Source organism: Ursus maritimus, assembly GCF_017311325.1.
Source record: "Ursus maritimus isolate PB19 chromosome X unlocalized genomic scaffold, ASM1731132v1 scaffold_X1, whole genome shotgun sequence".
Classification (NCBI taxonomy): Eukaryota; Metazoa; Chordata; class Mammalia; order Carnivora; family Ursidae; genus Ursus; species Ursus maritimus.
In genome coordinates this window covers 2524008-2542960 of record NW_024423319.1, presented here as the reverse complement: position 1 = coordinate 2542960, position 18953 = coordinate 2524008, and the positions used below count along the sequence as shown (strand labels likewise).

General features: G+C 45.3%; 1 protein-coding gene across 1 annotated transcript; it reads right to left on the bottom strand.

Moving 5' to 3' along the window:
* Window positions 1–1451: 1451 nt before the first annotated feature.
* PNMA6F (PNMA family member 6F) lies at window positions 1452–4908 on the bottom strand. The gene is made up of 3 exons (XM_040633509.1): window positions 3653–4908; window positions 2369–3265; window positions 1452–1474 (listed from the first exon to the last, which is right to left on the bottom strand). The coding sequence occupies exons 1-3, from the start codon at window positions 4452–4454 to the stop codon at window positions 1452–1454; spliced, it is 1722 nt and encodes a 573-aa protein (XP_040489443.1). The 5' UTR covers window positions 4455–4908.
* Between the last annotated feature and the right edge of the window lie 14045 nt (window positions 4909–18953).

Here is an 18953-nt window from a genome sequence, read left to right as displayed (position 1 = left end):
GAGAGAGGCATGGATCCCCTGCTCCCTTCAGGGGCCCTTTCCCACATGACCAGGCTGCTTCTCCATGCATTCCCTGAGGCCTTCCCTCCCAGTGCAGCTCCCCTCTGGGATGATTCGGGCCCTGATCCTGAAACTGGAGCCCCTACCTGGGTCGTCTCCTTGTCAGTCAGACCCGGAGAGGGGGCTGCAGGAACATGACTAAATAAATACACACAGGTCCCATCCCACCAGGACCAGGGCAGGGGCCTCCTGGGGACATGGAGGAAAGAGGCTGGCCTGCCCTTCGTCCAGCAACATCTCAAGCCCAGGGTGGTCCCTCACCTGCAGTGCCTCATGGCAATTCTGGACATGGCTCTGAATTGCTGGGACCATGCCCACAGAAATGCCCAGAATGCTTGCACAGTGGTCCTCAGGAAGGCATAAAGAGGGGGTGACATGAAGGACAAAAGGAGGGGAGCTAACCTGATCAAGGGGACAGCGGATCTTTTAGGAGTTTGTTCCAGTTGCTCTTTTCATATGTTACATAATCCAGGGTTACCTAAATGTAGTCTTACCATCCTTTAGTGGTATAGATTGGAGAACTTTGATGTGGCTTTCTCCCTGTGCCCTGAATTACCAGATTCAGGTGATGTTCCCTAAAGCTCGACAAATGTGATATGAGAATGGCACATGGAAACACTCCTTGGCATATGTGTAGGGAAGGGTCATGATGGCCACTGCAACTTCACAGTCTGGTTCTGCGGGTGCTGGGGCAGGTCGGCTTAGGAGCTGTTGTGGCCTCCAGTGTAAAGAAATCACTTGGTCCTGGGTCTGCAGAGGAAAGGAGAAGGGACTGTTCCCACAAGTGGCGGGGCCTGCCTGGAGGTGGCCCCTAGGCCCAGCTGACTTCTCTGCACCCCCAATGCCCAATGTCCACAGCACCCCTGAGCCCCCACAACAGAAGAGGGACACTCAGGCCGTCTTCGGGAGTGATGGCAACATGAAAGGGGAACCTTGGCTCCAGTCAAGGTTGGATTGGATGGACTCGGTGGGACAGTGCCCTCTGAACTAGGGTGTTGTGAATGCCACTCCCACCTTTATGTACTTGGACTACAGAGAAAAGGAGGACCCCCTTCACCTCACACATATGTCAGCAGCTGGTGTGCACCAAGTTGGGCCCAGAGACAGCCACTAAGAGCCCAAGGTCCCTCAGAAAATCCTGGAGAGACAGGGACATGGCCTGAGGCAACAGGCCCCAGCTCAAAGCTGCACAGCTGGGGCCCCAGGAGAAGGAGGAGCTGTCCCAGATCTACCAAGGACATGGGTGAAGGGCTAGGGCAGGGGACTTGTCCCCAGAGCTGTGCCTGACAAGGTTGAGGGCCTCCAACAACAGGCGATGTGCTTGGCTCCGGGTCAAGAAAGCCCAGCCCTGGGAACACCAAGTGCAATCTAGGGGACAGGAGCTCCCTGTTTCAAACTGCGTGGTTGCTGCAGGCTGAGGGGGGAGGTGAGAGGTCTGGCAAGGGACACAGGGTCCACAGCATGTATGTGGGCAGTGGCCTGGCCCTGCTCACCCCAAGGCCCTATGGCCCGTGTGGGGCCTTCCTCGAGCCTCTCTCAGGGTCCAAGTTCTGCCCCAGGAAGGACCCCAAAGCCTCTGGGATGAGGTGGGCAAAGGTGTCCCCTCAGCCAAGCTCAAACCTACTGGCTCCTCAGGAGGCTCCCCATCTTCTTGTGTGACCTCATCTTGCCCCCCACCCATGTGTCCAGGTCCCCTCCAAGCTATAAGGCTGTGCAAGGCCCTTCCAGTCCTGCTCCGTGGTCTCTACCAGGGACTCTGACTCCCAGGATGGAGTGGGAGTGGAGATGGGGCATGAGTCTCGCCTGACATGCATCTCATTCCTGAACCACCGATCTGGCTTCCCTTCAGAATCCCAGCACTTCCACTGAGGAAGTGTGTGTGACAGTGATTAACTCTTAATCTTACTGTGTCCAGTGTCCTCATCCGTAGAAGAGGGGACATGACAAGTGGCCACTCACCTCCAGGACTCCTGTGAGGACTCAGAGAGAGAGAGCAGGCCCAATTGCTCATCCCAGTGCCTGGGGTAGAGTCAGTGCTCAGAGATAGAAGCTCATGGGCATGGGGGCTCACTTTTCTCCAAGGCTCTAAACCCTTCAGTGCTTTTAGTGTGGATGGCTTGCGTGTGCAGGGCCATGAGTGCTAGGTTTCTGTTGTCCCTTGTTTGGCCAACTGGGATCATGGCTCTGATTGCCATGGAGGACTAGAAGCAAAGTGTGGGGGTACCATGGAAGACAGCGGCATGAGCAGTCCCACGGTAAGTACAGCATGGAGGGCACACAACATGAGGATGACCTGTGCAGAGCGCACATTGGCTAGAACACCTGGGTCTGGACTCGAGAAGAAGATCTTTCTCCACGTTGGCTGGGGCAGGCTTGGCAGTATCTTCATTGGCTGGGGAGGCCTCGGTTTCATCTGCACCGGCAGGGGTGCCCTCGGTGATGACTTCAAGAGCCGGGGCGGCCCGGAAAGCATCTTCATTGGCTGCGGAGCCTCCGGCAACCTCTTCACTGGCGGGGGCAGCCTGGGCGGCGGCCAGCCCTCCAATGTCCACAGAGGCCCCTTCTTCCACTTGGAACTGCTCACCCCTAGCTGGGCCGGCCTCCCATGCCTCGGTCTCCCGAATGAGCCGCAGCATCCCCACGAAGCCAGGTGGTCTCCTCTCCAGCCGCATCCTCCTCAGCTTGTTCTGGAGCATCTCGTTCGGGCGGGCCCGCATCAGCACCTGCCTGGCGCGAACCTGGTCTGCGATGACAGGATGGAAGGCCCCCTTCTCCACGGCCGACTGCAGCAGGCCTTCCAGGCGCATCACATAGGCAAAGAGAGTCTCCCGGGGCCGCTGAGCACAAGTCAGGAACTTCAGCCGTGCAGTCACGCAGGTGTCCTTGTCCCCAAACGCCTGTACCAGCGCGGCCAGGCAATCCTGTGCAGGCATGTCGGGGTTTTCCGCCAGGAGGCCGCACAGGAGCTCCAGCGCGGGGCCGCCCAAGCTTTCCACCAGCCGCCGCCTCCTCTCCCTTTCTGACACGTGGCGCCACGTGTACAGCATGTCGTTGGCATGGTCCAGCCAGCTCTCAAAGGACTCTTCCTCTTGGTCTGGCTCTTCCATCCCGGAAAAGGTTCTCAGTTCCCCATAGGCCATATTCTCAGGCACAGGCTGCTGGGCCTGATTCCACTGCTGGGTCCAGGATCCTCCCTCAGCTATGGCTCCTGACACACCCACAGCTCCTTCCTCGCTCGCAGTGCCTGCCTCACCTGCCGCTCCTGCCATACTCACAGATCCTGCCACACCTGCGATTCCTGTGTCACCTGCGGCTCCCTCCTCATCTGACAGTGCCCCTTCGTCTTCTGCTCCTGCCACACCCGCAGCTCCTGCCACACCTACAGCTCCTTCCTCACCTGCGGCTCCTGACACACCTGCAGCTCCCTCCTCATCTGACACTCCTCCTTCATCTTCTGCTCCTGCCACACCTGCGGCTCCTGCCTCCCCTGTAGCTTCTTCCTCACCTGCAGCTTCTTCCTCATCCGCAGCTCCTGCGTCCGCTGCAGCTTCTTCCTCATCTGCAGGTCCTGCCACACCTGCTGCTTCCTCACCTGCAGCTCCTGCCTCCCCTGCAGCTTCTTCCTCATCTGTAGCTCCTGCCTCATCTGCTTCTTCCTCACCTGCAGCTCCTGCCTCCCCTGCAGCTTCTTCCTCATCTGTAGCTCCTGCCTCCCCTGCAGCTTCTTCCTCACCTGCAGGTCCTGCCACACCTGCCGCTTCCTCACCTGCAGCTCCTGCCTCCCCTGCAGCTTCTTCCTCACCTTCACATCCTTCCTCACTTGCAGCTCCTGCCACACCTTCAGCTCTCTCCTCACCCACAGCTCCTTCCTCACCTGTAGCTCCTACTGTACCTTCAGCTCCTCTCTCACCTGCGGCTCCTGCCTCACCTTCAGCTCGTGCCACACCTGCGTGGCCAGCCCCTGCCTGCCTCTGGGGTTGTGCAGGGAAATCTGGTCTATCCTGTGACTCTGAATCAGGGGCCTGGGGCAGAAAGACCACAGGCCAGGGCCCTCCCTTGCCCGGTATTTGTCGGGGGATTAAACTTCGGTTTAAATACTGAGCAAACTCGACCAAGGCGACCCTGGATCCGAGCTCCTTTCTGAACACTTTGCCCAGCACTCGGTACCTGCCCAGGGGCCATAGGGCAGCGTGCACGGCCTTCTGGAATTCCTCGTCCCCGCAGTCGTCAGGGATGCCCAGGATGAGCAGGGAACGATGCGCATTCACACCCATCCACCTGCACCAGTCACGGAGCATTGCCAGTGCCATTGCAGATACCTGGAGGGGAAGGGAGGGCAGTGTGACAGAGGCATGCAGTGGTGGCCTGTGGGTGCAAAGAGGAGAGAGGGACATTGGTGCCAGACAGCCCACCCCACCGCCCTCCACAGCGACCTGGATCTCCTCCCTGGCCAGTTCACACCCTCCATGCAGGCTAAGAACCCCCACCACGCACCCCTCACCTCTGCTGGGAGGAGACCCCCGTTAGCCTTTTCCAAAGCCCCTGATGTGGCCGACGCTCCTGATGGGGCCACTGAAGCTGGAGCCCCACCCACCATCATTTGCAACCCAGCATCCAGGAGCCCACCATGCTCTCTTCCTAGTGCCTGACCCATAGAACCTCTGCTCTGCCAGACAACCTTGAAACCGGGTCCTGCACCTGCCACACCTTGAGTCAGAACCCTGCCCTCTCCCACCAGCACCTGCCCCTCTGCAACTGGAGCCGCCCTCCACAGCCAGGAGCCCTTCCCACCCATCCCCTTCAGCACCCACTGGGATTCCTCTTCTGCCCCCGCTGCCTGCCTTGGCAGCGATCCAGCCCTTACCCAGAGCGCCCAGTAATTCTAAGGTCCCTTCGGAGTAAAACCCCTGGTCTCCTGTTCACTTTCTCTGACTCCGCAAGTGCTGCCTGGCAGGGAAACACTACCTGAGGGCTGCGGGGTGACTCTGGAGGCCACCTCAAAGCCCTGGAGCAAGAGAATCAGAAGAATGCACCTCAGCTTTGCAGCCCAGGGCTGCACAGTCCAAAGGGTCTCCCAAGCCCTCGGTGCTAAGGCCATGTGGGCTTCCCAGTGCTCCCAGAAGTCCCAGGTAGATGAGGGAGAAAGATCTGGGCATCTCTGTGCAGGGCAAATGCCTGAGTCAGGAGAGCATGGGAGAAAGGATCAGTGTTGCCATGGCAATGGGCATGCTTGGTAAGGGCTTGATGTGACAAGGCTTGGAGCCTCCAGAAGCAACGGCACATCCACTGGCCCCTCAGCAGCAAAATAGCCCCCAACAATAATTGTGGCCATTGTGTGGAGGCTGCAAACCGGGAATCAGGGGGCAGAGGAACCTATGAACAGGTCCCTAGTACCATTCTGCTCTCACAGCCTTCCCTCATTTAGCCTGGAATCTCCACAGCAGACACAGATTGGGTGTTCCCATGTCAGGAGCTCATCACACCTTTTTATATTGTAATGCCAGCCCTCAACCACCCAGGCAGCCATCGCATTGGAAAGTGTGTGGCATTGTGTTATGTGACTATAGATTGACCTAACAGCTGGGTGACTTATACAAGTCACTGAACATCTTGTATTCTAAATTTATAGTAGGCAATAAAAAAACCTTCCTTTTTACATAGTGCTGGATTTGATTTACTGATAGGTAAGGATTTTTGCTTATACTGTTCTCAATGGTTATTTTTCCATAATTTTCTTTTTCTACATAATCTTTTTATCAAGATTTATACTAGCTCAAAAATGAGTTGAGAATTGTTTCCTGCTCTTCTATCTTCCGAAAGTGGCTGTGTAAGACTGATGATTTTCATTCCTTAAGTATTTGCTAGAATTCACCCATGAAATCATCTGGACCTGGATTGTTCTTTTGTTGTGCTTGTTCACTTTGTTTTTAGGAAAGTTTTTTTATAGTAAAAAATATTTATTTATAAGAAATAGGGCTATTCATATTTTCTGTTTAATCTGTTGTCAGTTTTTGTAAATTGCTTTGTCAATTTTATCTAAGTTATCAAAATTATTGGCATATGGATCATCCTAATAGTCCCTCATTATTCTTTTAATACCTATATGATCTGTGATGATATCCCTCTTTCATTCCTAATACTGATTAGTGTACTTTCTCCTTTTCCTGATTTATCTTCCTAAGGGTTATATATTTCATCATTTTAAAAAAAATGTATGGCTTTGGGGACTGCTGGGTGGCTTAGTCAATTGGATGCCTGACTCTTGGTTTTGGCTCAGGTCATGATCTCATGAGTTGTGGGATCAAGCCCCATGTGGGGCTCATGCTCAGTGGGAAGTGTGCTTGAGAGTCTCACCCTCTGTCTCCCCACCCCTCCACTCATGTTCTCTGTCTCTCTCTTCCCCCCCCCAGCTCTTGCAAATAAATGGATAAATCTTACCAAAAAAAGTATGGCTTTATAGGGACCCGTGTGGCTCAATCCGTTAAGCAACTGACTTGTGATTTCACTCAGGTCTCTGGGTGAGATCAGTCTGGCGTTGGGCTCCACATTCATCATGGAGTCTGCCTGAGATTCTCTCTCTTCCTCTCCCTCTACCCCTCCCACCCCTGCTCATGCTCTAAATAAATAGATAGATAGATCTATAGATATAATCTTTTTAAAAATGCATGGCTTTGCTACTTTTCACCATAGTTTTCTGTTTCATTTACTTCTGTTCTTATCTCTATTATTTCCTTTTTAAATCTTATTTTGGATTTACCTTGCTTTTCTTTTTCTAGCTTCTTTAGATGAAGCACTAGGGCATTGATTTTATCCCTTTCTTCTTTTCTAATATAAGCATTTAAAGCAATAAATCATCCTCTAATTCCTTTTTCCTGCCTCCCTTTAGTTTTGATGTTTTATTTTTAGTTATTCCTTATGAAATACTTTCTAAGTTCCTTTGTGTTCTCTTCTTTGATCCATGGGTTTGTTTTTTTTTTTTTTTTTAGAAGTGTGATGTTGAAATCCAGATGTTCGGAGCTATTTTATTGCTATTAATTTGTAATGGAACTCCATTGTGGGCTCAAATAACTTATGTAGAATTTCAGATTTTCTAAATTTGTTGAGACTTGTTTTATGGCTCAACATTTGACCTATCCAGGTGAATGTACAATGTGCCTTTGTAAAGAATATATCCTGCAGTTGTTGGGTATGGTGTTTTATAAATATTAATTAAGTAAAGGTGGTTGATAATGTCATATATTTACTGATTCTATATATTCTATATATTTACTGATTTCTGATCTAGTTGTATCAACTGCCGAGGGAAGGGTGTAAAAATCTCCAACTATAATTGTAGAAATATCTATTTCTCTCCTTGTTCTGTCAAATTTCATTTTATATATTTTGAAGCTCTGTTATTGGGTGCATACAAATTTATGAATTCTTCATGGTTCTGATTAATTGACCCTTATATCTCAGGTAATAATCTTTGTCTTTAAATGTTCTTTGTCTGATTAATATAGCCATTCTCACTTTTTTATGCTTACTTTTTGCATGGTATATCATTTTGCATCCCCTTAATGTCAACCATTTGTGTCTTGTATTAAAATTGCATCTCTTTGTAGACAACAAAACCCTTGCCCATCTATCTATTCTGACAAGCTCTGCCTTTTAAGTGATTAGCCCATTTACATTGAATACAATTGTTGATATGGTTGGACCTAAGTCTATCCTTTTACTATCTGTGCCCTGTAATTTGTTCTATGTTCCCTCTTTCCTGCCTGAGTTAATCAAATTTTTTTCAGGTTTCCATTTCCTCATATTTTTGGCTATACCTCTTTGCATTGTTTTTTAGTTATTGCTCTAGTCATTAATATATATATCCATATCCTTAACTTTTCACTATCTAGAGTTAATATTGTACATAAATGTAAGAATCTTTTCACCATACAGATTCACTTCCCCCCACCCTAACCATTATGCTATAATTGTCATTTGTATTACATCTACATATGTTATAAGATCTATACAGCACTGTTACATTTTTTTAATTTAAAAAGTCATATGTGTTATAAAGAAATTAAGAGAAAACTTTCTTTAATATTTACTCACATATTTACCATTTCTGGTGTTCTTTATCTCTACCCAAAGATCGAGGTTTCCCTCTACTATTACGTTTCTTCAGATTGAAAGACTTCCTTTAGCATTGCTGTTAGTGCAGGCTATTGATGAATTCTCTTAGCTTTCACTTATCTCAAAACATACTTATTTCACCTTCATTTCCAAAGAACATTTTTCTCAGATATAGAGTTCTGGATTGGAAGTTCTTTTTTTCTTTTATCACTTTAAAGATGTTGTTCCACTGTCTCCTCAGTTGTGTATGTCTGCCTTCACTGAAACAGAAAAGATTTTTCTGTTGTTTTCTGATGCATGCATGTGACTAGAAAACATTCAGACCCTGAGGCTCATAGAACCTGACTTTTTTGGCAGGATGGTTTAATTATTGGTTTTGGTTGCTGACTTAATTTTAAAAATCTATTTGGAAGTTTATGGCCCTTTTCTGACCCTTTAGAAAGATTTTATCATTTCTAATAAATGTCTCATAAATCAGTAAAAAAAAAAAAAGGAAAGATTTTTCTCATTAGGCTTTGTTTTCAGTAGATTGACTACAGTGTGCTTAGATGTGGTTTTTTGTTGAGTTTATGCTCCTTGGGGTTCACTGAGTTTCTTAAATCTATAAATAATCTTTCTCCAAATTTTGGAAATTTTCACCCATTATTCCTTCAGGTAGTTTTTCTTCCGCATTCTTACTATCCTCTCCTGGGATTCTAAATAACCATATGTTAGACTTTTTTGTATTACTCCACAGACTACTGACGTTCTGTTCCTATTTTAAATCTTTGTTCCCCTTGGTATATCAGAATGGATCATTTCTATTGATTAATCTTCAAGTTTATGATTCTTTCTCCCTTTCTCTCTGCCCCTCCCCCCTCTCATGCTCCTGCACATGCTCTCTCTCTCTCAAATAAATAAAATCTTTTTTTAAAAAAGACCATCTAGTGAATTTTTCACTGCAGACACTGTATTTTTCAATTCTAGAATTTACAGTCTGTTCTTTTCAATAGTTTCTTTTTTTCCCTGTTAAAATTTCCTGTTTTATAAATTCATTATTATTCCTTTGGAGCATGTATTTTTTGCATTTACATTTTGACATTTTACATTTTGACATATTACACTTTATATTTACATTTTACATTACACACTTGATAATATGTTAATCATAATAAACATGATAGCCAAAGTGTTAAGTAGTAGGGTTGGTACATACAATCCATTCATTTGTTTATTCACGTATTCACCCATTCAACAAGCATCTACTGTGTACCTACTGTGTCAGGCACGTTCTAATTGCTAAGAATTTGGATACAAACTAGACATGGTCCCTGTTCTCAAAGAGCTCTCAAAATGGTATGAAGAGGCAGGCATGTAAATGAATTGGCTAATATGATATTATGGAGAGTGGTGGTAGGGCTTATACAGAGTACAGTAGGGACACCAAGTGGGCCAATCTACCTGGAGGGGGAGGTCAGGAAAGCCCTTACAGAGAATGTGACCCTTGCACTGGCATAGAGGAGCTTGAAGAACATCAAAGGAAGGTGACCAGTGGGCAGACAGACATCAGGAATTGAAAAGCAAAAGAGAATTTGGTCGTGGACATCCAGGTTTGATAGTCTATAGCTTTCAGGTGGTTGTGTGAGGCTGAGAGAATGGCTGAGATTCCCCCAGATGGCATGACAGGCAGCCTAAGATGAGGGTGAAATAGAGTTGGACTGAGCCTTAGTCAAAGAAGGATATCGGGGCAGATTGTGTTGGAACTGAGGACCAGTTTCCAAGTCTGGGATACTCAGAATCAAGTTTATCCTAATACTTTAAGAACACCGACTCTGGACTCAGACAGATCTGAGTTCTAATGTCAGCTGTGTGGCCTTAAGGAGATTACTTAAACTCTATTTGGCTCAGTTTCCATAACAATAGAATGGGAGTAATAATAGTACCTGCCTCGGGGTCATTGTAAGAATAAGATGAGATAATATTTATAAAACAGTGCCTGGCACATAATGAACAATTATCAAATCGTAGCTGTTGTTATAAATTCTTTATTTAATTGGATGTGAAAGACTAGGAACAAATTTTAATTTCTTTACCACTAGATTGGAACGCAGATGCACTCATTTATTCAAGAAATATTTTTTGAGGGTTGCCTTTCTTGCTTTCTTTTTTGCTTTTCTCTTTCTTTCTTTCTTTCTTTCTTTCTTTCTTTCTTTCTTTCTTGCCAAGGTAAGCTTTTGACTCTAGATTTTGGCTCAGGTCATGATCTAAAGGTCGTGGGATGGAGCCCTGTGTCAGGCTCTATGCTCAGCACAGACTCTGCTTTAGTTTCTCTCCCTCTTCCCCTCCCCCATCTCTAAAATAAATAAATAAGTCTTTTAAAAAAAAAGAAATACTGGGGCGCCTGGGTGGCGCAGTCGTTAAGCGTCTGCCTTCGGCTCAGGGCATGATCCCGGCGTTCTGGGATCGAGCCCCACGTCAGGCTCCTCCACTGGGAGCCTGCTTCTTCCTCTCCCACTCCCCCTGCTTGTGTTCCCTCTCTCACTGGCTGTCTCTATCTCTGTCAAATAAACAAATAAAATCTTTAAAGAAAAAAAAGAAATATTTATTGAGTGCCTACTATATGCCAGGCACATTTTTTTTGTTCTACATGGGAAAAACAGTATCTGTGACCTTAAGATCTTAAGCTGACATTAAGAACTCAAGGGATCTGAAATTTGAGTGGGGGAGAATGTATTATTTTTACTAAACTAATTAAAATTTAGCATTTCCTTCAATTATGAATGTATTAGTATTATATGAGACTTTGTCACCACCAGAAATATTTTCATATCATGTTAGTTATTGTAGATATCTAGAAATACTTGCTAGAAATAACATTTCTTCAAAATTAGGGAGCTGGTAGACCATTTTAGATACTGTTATTTTATATGTTAATGAATAAGTATATATATCACTGCAAAATATAATTATTAGCATGATTTATGTCCATAAGCATATTTAGAATAGCTGCTTTGAAAATATTGTCTGTGAATTACAGTGTCAGGATCATCTCAGGGTCAGTTTCCCTTAAACATTTTTTTTTCTTAAGTGTCACTACATTGTCTTTTTTTTCTAGTAATTAAGCATCATGTCCTGGACATTGTAATGTTTTCTAGTGGTGCTGGCTTCTTGCTTTCTGTTATATTTCTCCAGAGTGGTGGTGGTGTTGCTGCTGCTGCTTCTTTAGCAGGCAGTTAACTTAGCTAAACTCAGACTCCAAACTCTGTCTCTCCTGTGTTGGGCATCAAGTGAAATTTCTGCTCAGTTCTTTTCTTGGAGTCTGCTCTGTACATACACCCAAGAGTCACCAGAGATTAGGCAGAGCATATATGCCAAATTTGGCTTCTCTGTCTATGGTTCTCTCCTCGCCAGGATTTTCTTTCTTGCTTTCCCTCTGAAATGGTCACCCTGAACTCTGTCCTCTGGGTCTCTGAGTTTTAGCCACCCAGCATGACATCCTCTGTGGCCTGCCCAGGAAACCCAAATTCTACCAATTTTTTAAGGAAGAAATAATGCTAATACTACACAAACTCTTCCAGAAAATGAGGGGGAAAGACTACTTCCAACTCATTCAATGAGGCCAGCATTACCTTTACATCAAAACCATACAAAGACATATGAAAAGAAAACTACAGATTGATATTCTTTATGAACGTACTTGCAAAAACTCTAAACAAACTTTTAGCAAATTGAGTTCAACAAGATACAAAAATGATAACATAATATGACTACGTAGCCTATCATGAGAATGCAAGTTTGGTGTAAACATTTGAAATTTTATCAGTGTAATTCAGCATATTAACAAACTAAACAAACTAAAAAATAAAAAACACATGATTTATGTCTTAGTCTATTCAGGCTGTTATAACAAAATACCACAAACTGGATGTCTTATAAAAAACAGAAATTTATTTCTCAAAGTATTGGAGGCTAGAAGTCGAAAATCAAGTCACCAGCATGGTCACGTTCTGGTGAGGGCTCTCTTCCTGACTCAGCCAGAACCTTCTTGTTATGTTCGCACATGGTGAAGGGGCAAGGCATGTCTGGAGCCTCTTTTGTAAGGGCACTAGTCCCAGTGGGATGTACTTACTTTACAAAGGCTCCATTTCCCAAATACCATCACCTTTGGGAGGTAAGGTTTCAACATATGATTTTTGGAAAGATACATTCAGAACTACAGCAATCTTCTCAATAGATGCAAAAAAGAAAAAAAAAGCATTTGACAGAATCCAGCATCTATTCCTGATATAAACTCCCAGAAACTAGAAATAGAAGGGAACTTCCTCAACTTCATAAAGAACACCTACAAAAAACCTACAGCTAACATCATCCTTAGTGGTGAAAGACTTTCACCACTTTTTGAGTGCTTTCTCCTCAATATCAGCAACAAGACAGGGATGTCCACTCTTACATTTTCTGTTCAACATTGTATTGGAGGTCCAAGCTTGGGAAATTAGGCAAGGAAAAGAAATAAATGGCATCCCGATTGGAAAGCAAGAAGTAAATTGTCTTTATTCACAGATGACAGGACTACCTCTGTAGAAAATGTGATGGAATTGTCAGAAAATTTACTAGAATTAATATGTCAGTTTAACAGGTTGCAGGATATAAGATCAATACACAAAAATCAATTGTATTTCTATATACTTCTATATACTAGCAATGAACAATCACAAATTTAAAAATTTAAAACAATGCCACTCAAAATAGCATAAAAAATATACAGTACTTAGGAATAAATCTGACAAGAGACATAAAAGACCTGAACACTGAAAACTACAAAATACTGCTGAGAGAAATTAAAGACCAAAATGAGAGAAAGAGACCTTGTTCAAGAGTCGAAAGACTCAATATTGTTAAGATACCAATTCTCCCCAAACTATTCTACAGAATTTAATCCAATCCCAATCAAAATTCCAGCAGACTCTTTTCCCCCTGGAAACTAAGATGATTCTAAAATGTATATGGGAACGCAAAAAACCCGGACTAGTTAAAACAACACCGAGAAAACAAAGTTGTAGAACTTAAACTACCTGCTTTCAAAGATAGTTAGAAAACTACACAAATCAAAACTGTAAAGATAGAAAATCCAACAACAGAACAGCAAAGAGAGTCTTGAATCCATACATTTACTGATATTTGATATAGGCACAAAAAGTAGTAAAGAAAGACAGTCTTTTTAACAAATGATGCTGGGGAGCACATGGGTGGCTCAGCCTGTTAAGCAACTGCCTTTGGCTCAGGTCATGGTCCCAGTGTCCTGGGATCAAGCCCTGCATTAGGCTCCCTGATCAGTGGGGAAACTGCTTCTGCCTCTCCCTCTACTGCTCCCCCTGCTTGTGTTTTCTCTCTATCTCTCTCTCAAACAAATAAATACATAAAATCTTTTTTAAAAATGATGCTGGAAGAAATGAATATCCACAGGCACAAAAATGAACTTGGACTCATATCTCACAGTACATACAAAAATTGACTCAAAATGAATCAGAAACCTAAATAAGTATAAAACCTAAAACCATAAAACTTCTAAAAGAAAACAAGATCTTTGTGACCTTGGGTTAAATAAAAATACCTTAGATGTGACACCAAAAGCACAATCCATAGAAGAGCAGATTGATAAATTTACTTCATCAAAATTTAGAATTTCTGCCCTTGAAAAGAAACTGTGAAGAGAATAAAGAGACAAACCACAGACTGGTAGAAAATGCTTGCAAAGCATATACCTGACAGAAGACTTGTATCTAGAATACATAAAGAACTCTTATAACTCAATAATAAGAAAAACAACCCAATAATAATGAAGTGGATAAAAGGTTTAAGCAGACATTTCACCAAAGAAAGGTATATGATGGCTAATGAGGACATAAAAATATGTTCAACATCATTAGTCAGGGAAATCTAGGTTAAAACCAGAATGAGATTACACTATACACCTATTAGAATGGCTATAATTAAAAAGACTGACCATACCAAGTACTGATAAGAATGTGGAACTGGAACTCTCCTTAATACTAGTGGGAATGTAAAATGGTACAACCACTTTGGAAAACAGTGTGGTAGTTTTTTAAAAAGTTAAATGTACCTCTACTATATTATCCAGCCGTACCAATCTTGGTATTTACCCAAGGAAATACACGTACATATAAAGGATTATACACAAATGTTTATAGGAGCTTTATTTAAGGTTACCCTAAACTGGAAACAACCTAAATGTCCATCAACCAAAGAATGAATAAACCCATCATGGTACATCCAAAAGAACGTTGATTTTACAATTCCATTTATATAAAACTCTAGAAAATGCAAACTACCCTATAGTGACAGAGAGAGATCAGTGGTTGCTTGAGATGAGAGGAGCAAGGGAGCAAGAAGAGACAGGAGAGAGGGACTATAAGTGACACAAGGAAACTTTGAGAGTAACGGACATGTTTATTGCTTTGATTGTGGTGATGGTTTAATGGAGATATATATATGTCAAACCTTATCGGATAGGACAGTTTAAACATATCCAGTTATGTCAAATATACCTCAAAATATCTGTTTTTTTTTTTAAATACACCTACAAGTAAATAATAAAAAAGACAAACAACCCTATAAAAGTGGGCAATCTATTTGAACACTTTACAGAAGAAAATATAGAAATGGCCAGTAAGAACATAAAAACATCATACTCAACATGATTAGTCATCAGGGAGATGATAATTAAAATCACAATGAGTTGCCACTTCACACCCACTTAAATAGCTAAAAATAAAGGCTGACAACCACAAACGTTGAGGAAGATTGGAAAGAAAAGGAACTTTCATACATTTCTGGTGGGAACATAAATTGTACAACCACTTTACAGAATATTCTGGCAGTTTCTTATAAAACAACTATCCTATGACGTGGCAATTCCCTTTCTAGGCACTTATCTGAGTAAAATGGAAGCATATGTCTACACAAACTTGTACACAAATGTTCATAGCAGCCTTATTTATAATAGTCCAAAATGGAAACCACCCAGATCATAAACTGGTGAATGAATAAACCAACTCAGATATATCCAGACAATGGAATACTACTATTCAGTAACAAAAGGAAAGAAGCAATAACACATTCAACAACATAGATAAATCTCAACATCATATTGAGTGAAAGAATCCAGACACAAAATAGTACATATTGTATGATTCCGTTCATATGAAGTTCTCAAAAAGCAAAAGGCATCTGTGGTGGAGAAAAATTAGAACCATGGTTGCCTCTGTGTGGGATTGTGGTGGTGACTGACTAGAAATGGGCACAAGGGAAATTTCTGAGGTGTTGAGTGTTCTGTATCTTGACAGGAGACTGGAACATGTGTTTGTCAAAACTCACTACATGGGTCACTTAAGATTTGTGTGTTTCACTGTAGTAAATTCTACCTGCAAAAAAAACAGTAAACGGGGACAGCTGGGTGGCTCAGTCAGTTAAGCACCTGCCTTCAGCTCAGGTCGTGATCCCAGGGTCCTGGGATGGAGCCCCGCATCAGGCTCCTTGCTCAGCGGGGAGCCTGCTTCTCCCTCTGCCTGCTGCTGTCTCTTTCTCTCTGACAAATAAATAAAATCTTTAAAAAAAACAGTAAACAGATATTCTTCTCTAGCTAATGCTATGCATGCTGAAGTGTTTGGAGGTGAAGCCTACTGATGTCTGTAGCTCACTTTGAAATGGATCACTAAAATAAGGATGACCTTGCAATCAAACAAGCATAGCATAATGCTAATTATAGAATATTAGTGTTTGGTACCTAGGTATAGATCTTTGAATTGATCTGTATATTGCAAAGTTTTCGTAATAAAATCTGAAGGAAAATAAGAAAAAAATTGTTAACATGTAATGGATAAAATTGTTATGATAATATTTAAGAAGTTGGTTATCATTATCATTAATAAAATATTAAATGCTTATTAATAAAGAATGAAAAAAATGTTAAATCATGTCTTGCGGACTCAATTTCAGTGCCCAGCTTCACCCCACCAGTGTGGCTCTTTTTTCCCTTGGCTTACTACAGTCCAACATTTTCCTTTTGGTCTTAGACAATACCCAATTTATTCCTGGCAGAAGATGTTTACACTTGCTGTTCCTTTTGCTTTCAGACGCTCTTCANTGAGCCCTTGTCATTCAAGTCTCACATCAACGGGAGCCTCACCGAATTCCACCACTATCACTCCCAAACATCACCTTAACTGATGCTCTTCACAGTTCTTATGTGTTGTATGGTGACCCTTGTTTATTGCCATCTTCCTTAGGAAACAGGAATTTTCAAGAAAGCGTCAATGGGCTTAGCACACAGCTGGGCTGCGGCAGCTTCCTAGATTTCTGATGACTGGCATCAAATTCTTCTGCAACTGGCTGCAACCCACCCCCTCGAAGAATCCCGTTGGTTTTTCTTCATAGTATGACCTATTTTGAAATTAACTCAAATACTTTCCCCCTCTACCCCCATTCCCACACACGTGCTCGCATACACACACACACACTCACAGGAGCTCTTGGGCGCTAAATGCGCGCCCCCTGAGGGCAGGAATGAGGCCTGGCTTTGCTCACAGCTCTATTACTGCAAGGGCTCCCAAAAGCATCGGTGACTCAGTGAGGCGCCTTGGCCCCTCCGTTGAGATCTGGCTTTGCTCTGCTTTGCTTTCTGTTCCCATCCCCCCACCCTCACTCCCCTCCAGAAGAACGCCCGAGGGGGCGGGGTTCTTTCCATTCCTTCTTTCCTTCCTTCACGGGCTAGTTGGTTCTTTCGCCCATTCATTCATTCGTTCGTTCCTACGTTTGTTCATTCATTCATTCGTACATTCATTCGAGTCCTCCCCCCTCCGCTAGGCATCTGGCCCTTACTAGCGCAGATCCCCGCGGTCCTGCCTGACCACTCCCCGCGGGCCTCAGCCCCGCCCCTTCCGCCCGCGCCCCCTCCAGACCAATTGCGGCTGGTTGGCCGGGCGGGCCGGATCAGGGCGGGCCTTGCTCCCCACACTACCCCGGCAGCGCCGCGACGGAGCAACGCGCCCAGCCGGGGCTGCAGGCTCAGGCAGGCGCTGGCGGCTCCGTGGCGTTTCCTGCCACGCCGGGCTGCCTGGGCGCGCCAGCGCCACCCGCTCCACCGAGGGCTGCGGCTCGGCCGCCAGGGGCCAGAGGTGAGCGTGAGGGCCACGGCGGATGTGCCCAGGGGCGGAGGATGTGCGGGGGTTGGAGGCCTGAATCGTTTGGGCCACGGGAGGATGAGCAAGGGGGCGGCCGGAGAGAGTGCGCGGGGCTAGCATGGAGATGTTCCGCAGAGTGTAGCGATGGGTGGAGGCCAAACGTTTGGGAGGCGTTTCGACCAGGCCCTCAAGAAGCTACTCAGCCCTGAGGCCATCAAGAGTGAAGGACGAGTCCCAGATGGCCGCTACGAGGAGGCCCGAAGGCCTTCTCTCGCGGCGGAGTGAGGGCGGCAGTCAGGGCGGGAGGTCGGGATGTAAAGCCGAGGCCTACGCTGCTTTTGGGGGGACACTAGGAACTGGGAACTGGTCATTATGGGAAGGAGGTGACCCCTGCCCCAAGTGCAATGGAGGCTTAGGGGGAGGGGGCGTTGGGAAGGTTAAAGGGCTTTCCCCCAATCTGGGGGAGGGGCTGAGCCGAAGTCTGGGGCTCTGGGTGGATGAGCTGGGAACGGTTCCTGCTGATGGAGTTCCTCCTTTCCTTTTGGGTGGGGATTGAGCCTCAGGTTGGTGGGGAGGGATGCTGGAATAGCCCAGAGCCCAAGATCTGTGAGGGAACGCGAGGGGGCAGTGCTTGCTGGGTGAGGATCAGCTCAAGGCTCTAGGTCTTAAACAGGGCTTTTTCTGTCGCCCTTCTGGGGGCCACCATCTCCTGCTTCTGTGCCTCCCCCTTAACTCCTTTGCTGCCTCTGGTCTATATTTGGGTGATTAATTACATGTCTTTTTCCATCCTACCCCCACAAACAGACACTTGCCTGCTGCCCAAAGCCCATGGTCCCTTTCAAACAACCCCCCCCCCAAACCCTGGCCCTCTTCCCAGAGGTCCCACCCTGTTCCAACTGACGCCCTCCAGCCAGCGTTGGCCTAGCCTGGCTGCCAGCCCCCTCCAGTCTCCTTGGTCAGTGAAATATTTTCTCTTAAACCTCAGACCCGACATTTTTCCTTTACCAAAGGATTTCAGATGAGATTGCCAGAACAGCACCCCCTCTGGGTACTAATGCTGCCTCACCCCATTCCCCATCCTCCCTCCCCCATTGAGCCCTTAAGTAGAAGCAGCTTGCACAGTGCCTGGCACAGTCCAGTCTATTCCCCAAAAATATCCCTGGATCTATGTTTAGAATCCTATTGAACAGTGATTTGCAGCCTTCTTTGGGTGAGAGACCCCTTGGAAAATCACTAGATAGTGTGACTTCTCTTCCCAGAAGTCTGACAATCAGCACAGACAGTGGAATCCCATACAGGAAAGCTCACAGGTCTGAATCCTGTCTGCTGAGTGCTGGTGGTGAGGAAGACTCCAGATTCTAGATAGGCCCAGTACTAACAAGGCACAGTTCTACATTCCAGTTCCCAAAGTGCTGGTTGCAAATGCAGATTCCTTGGCCCACCCACACTTGCTACTCCGCCCCTTGAATTCTTAGCAAACCCCAAGCCAGGATTCTAGCACACTGATCCAACCCTGGTCCTAACCTGCTTGGGCTCCCCAAATTTGCATCCCTCATACCTGTGTAGACTCTCTCATATCCAGGCCAATGTAACCTCAACGAA

Excerpts from the sequence above, each read along its gene's own strand:
- PNMA6F (XM_040633509.1), bottom strand. The coding sequence starts at position 4,454 with ATGTCCCTCTCTCCTCTTTGCACCCACAGGCCACCACTGCATGCCTCT. Across the intron at positions 3,266-3,652 it reads AGGGGAGGCAGGAGCTGCAG|CCATAGCTGAGGGAGGATCC; the intron begins GTGAGGAAGCAG and ends GTGTGTCAGGAG. Across the intron at positions 1,475-2,368 it reads ACCCAGGTGTTCTAGCCAAT|CCTGCAGCAACCACGCAGTT; the intron begins GTGCGCTCTGCA and ends CTCCCCCCTCAG.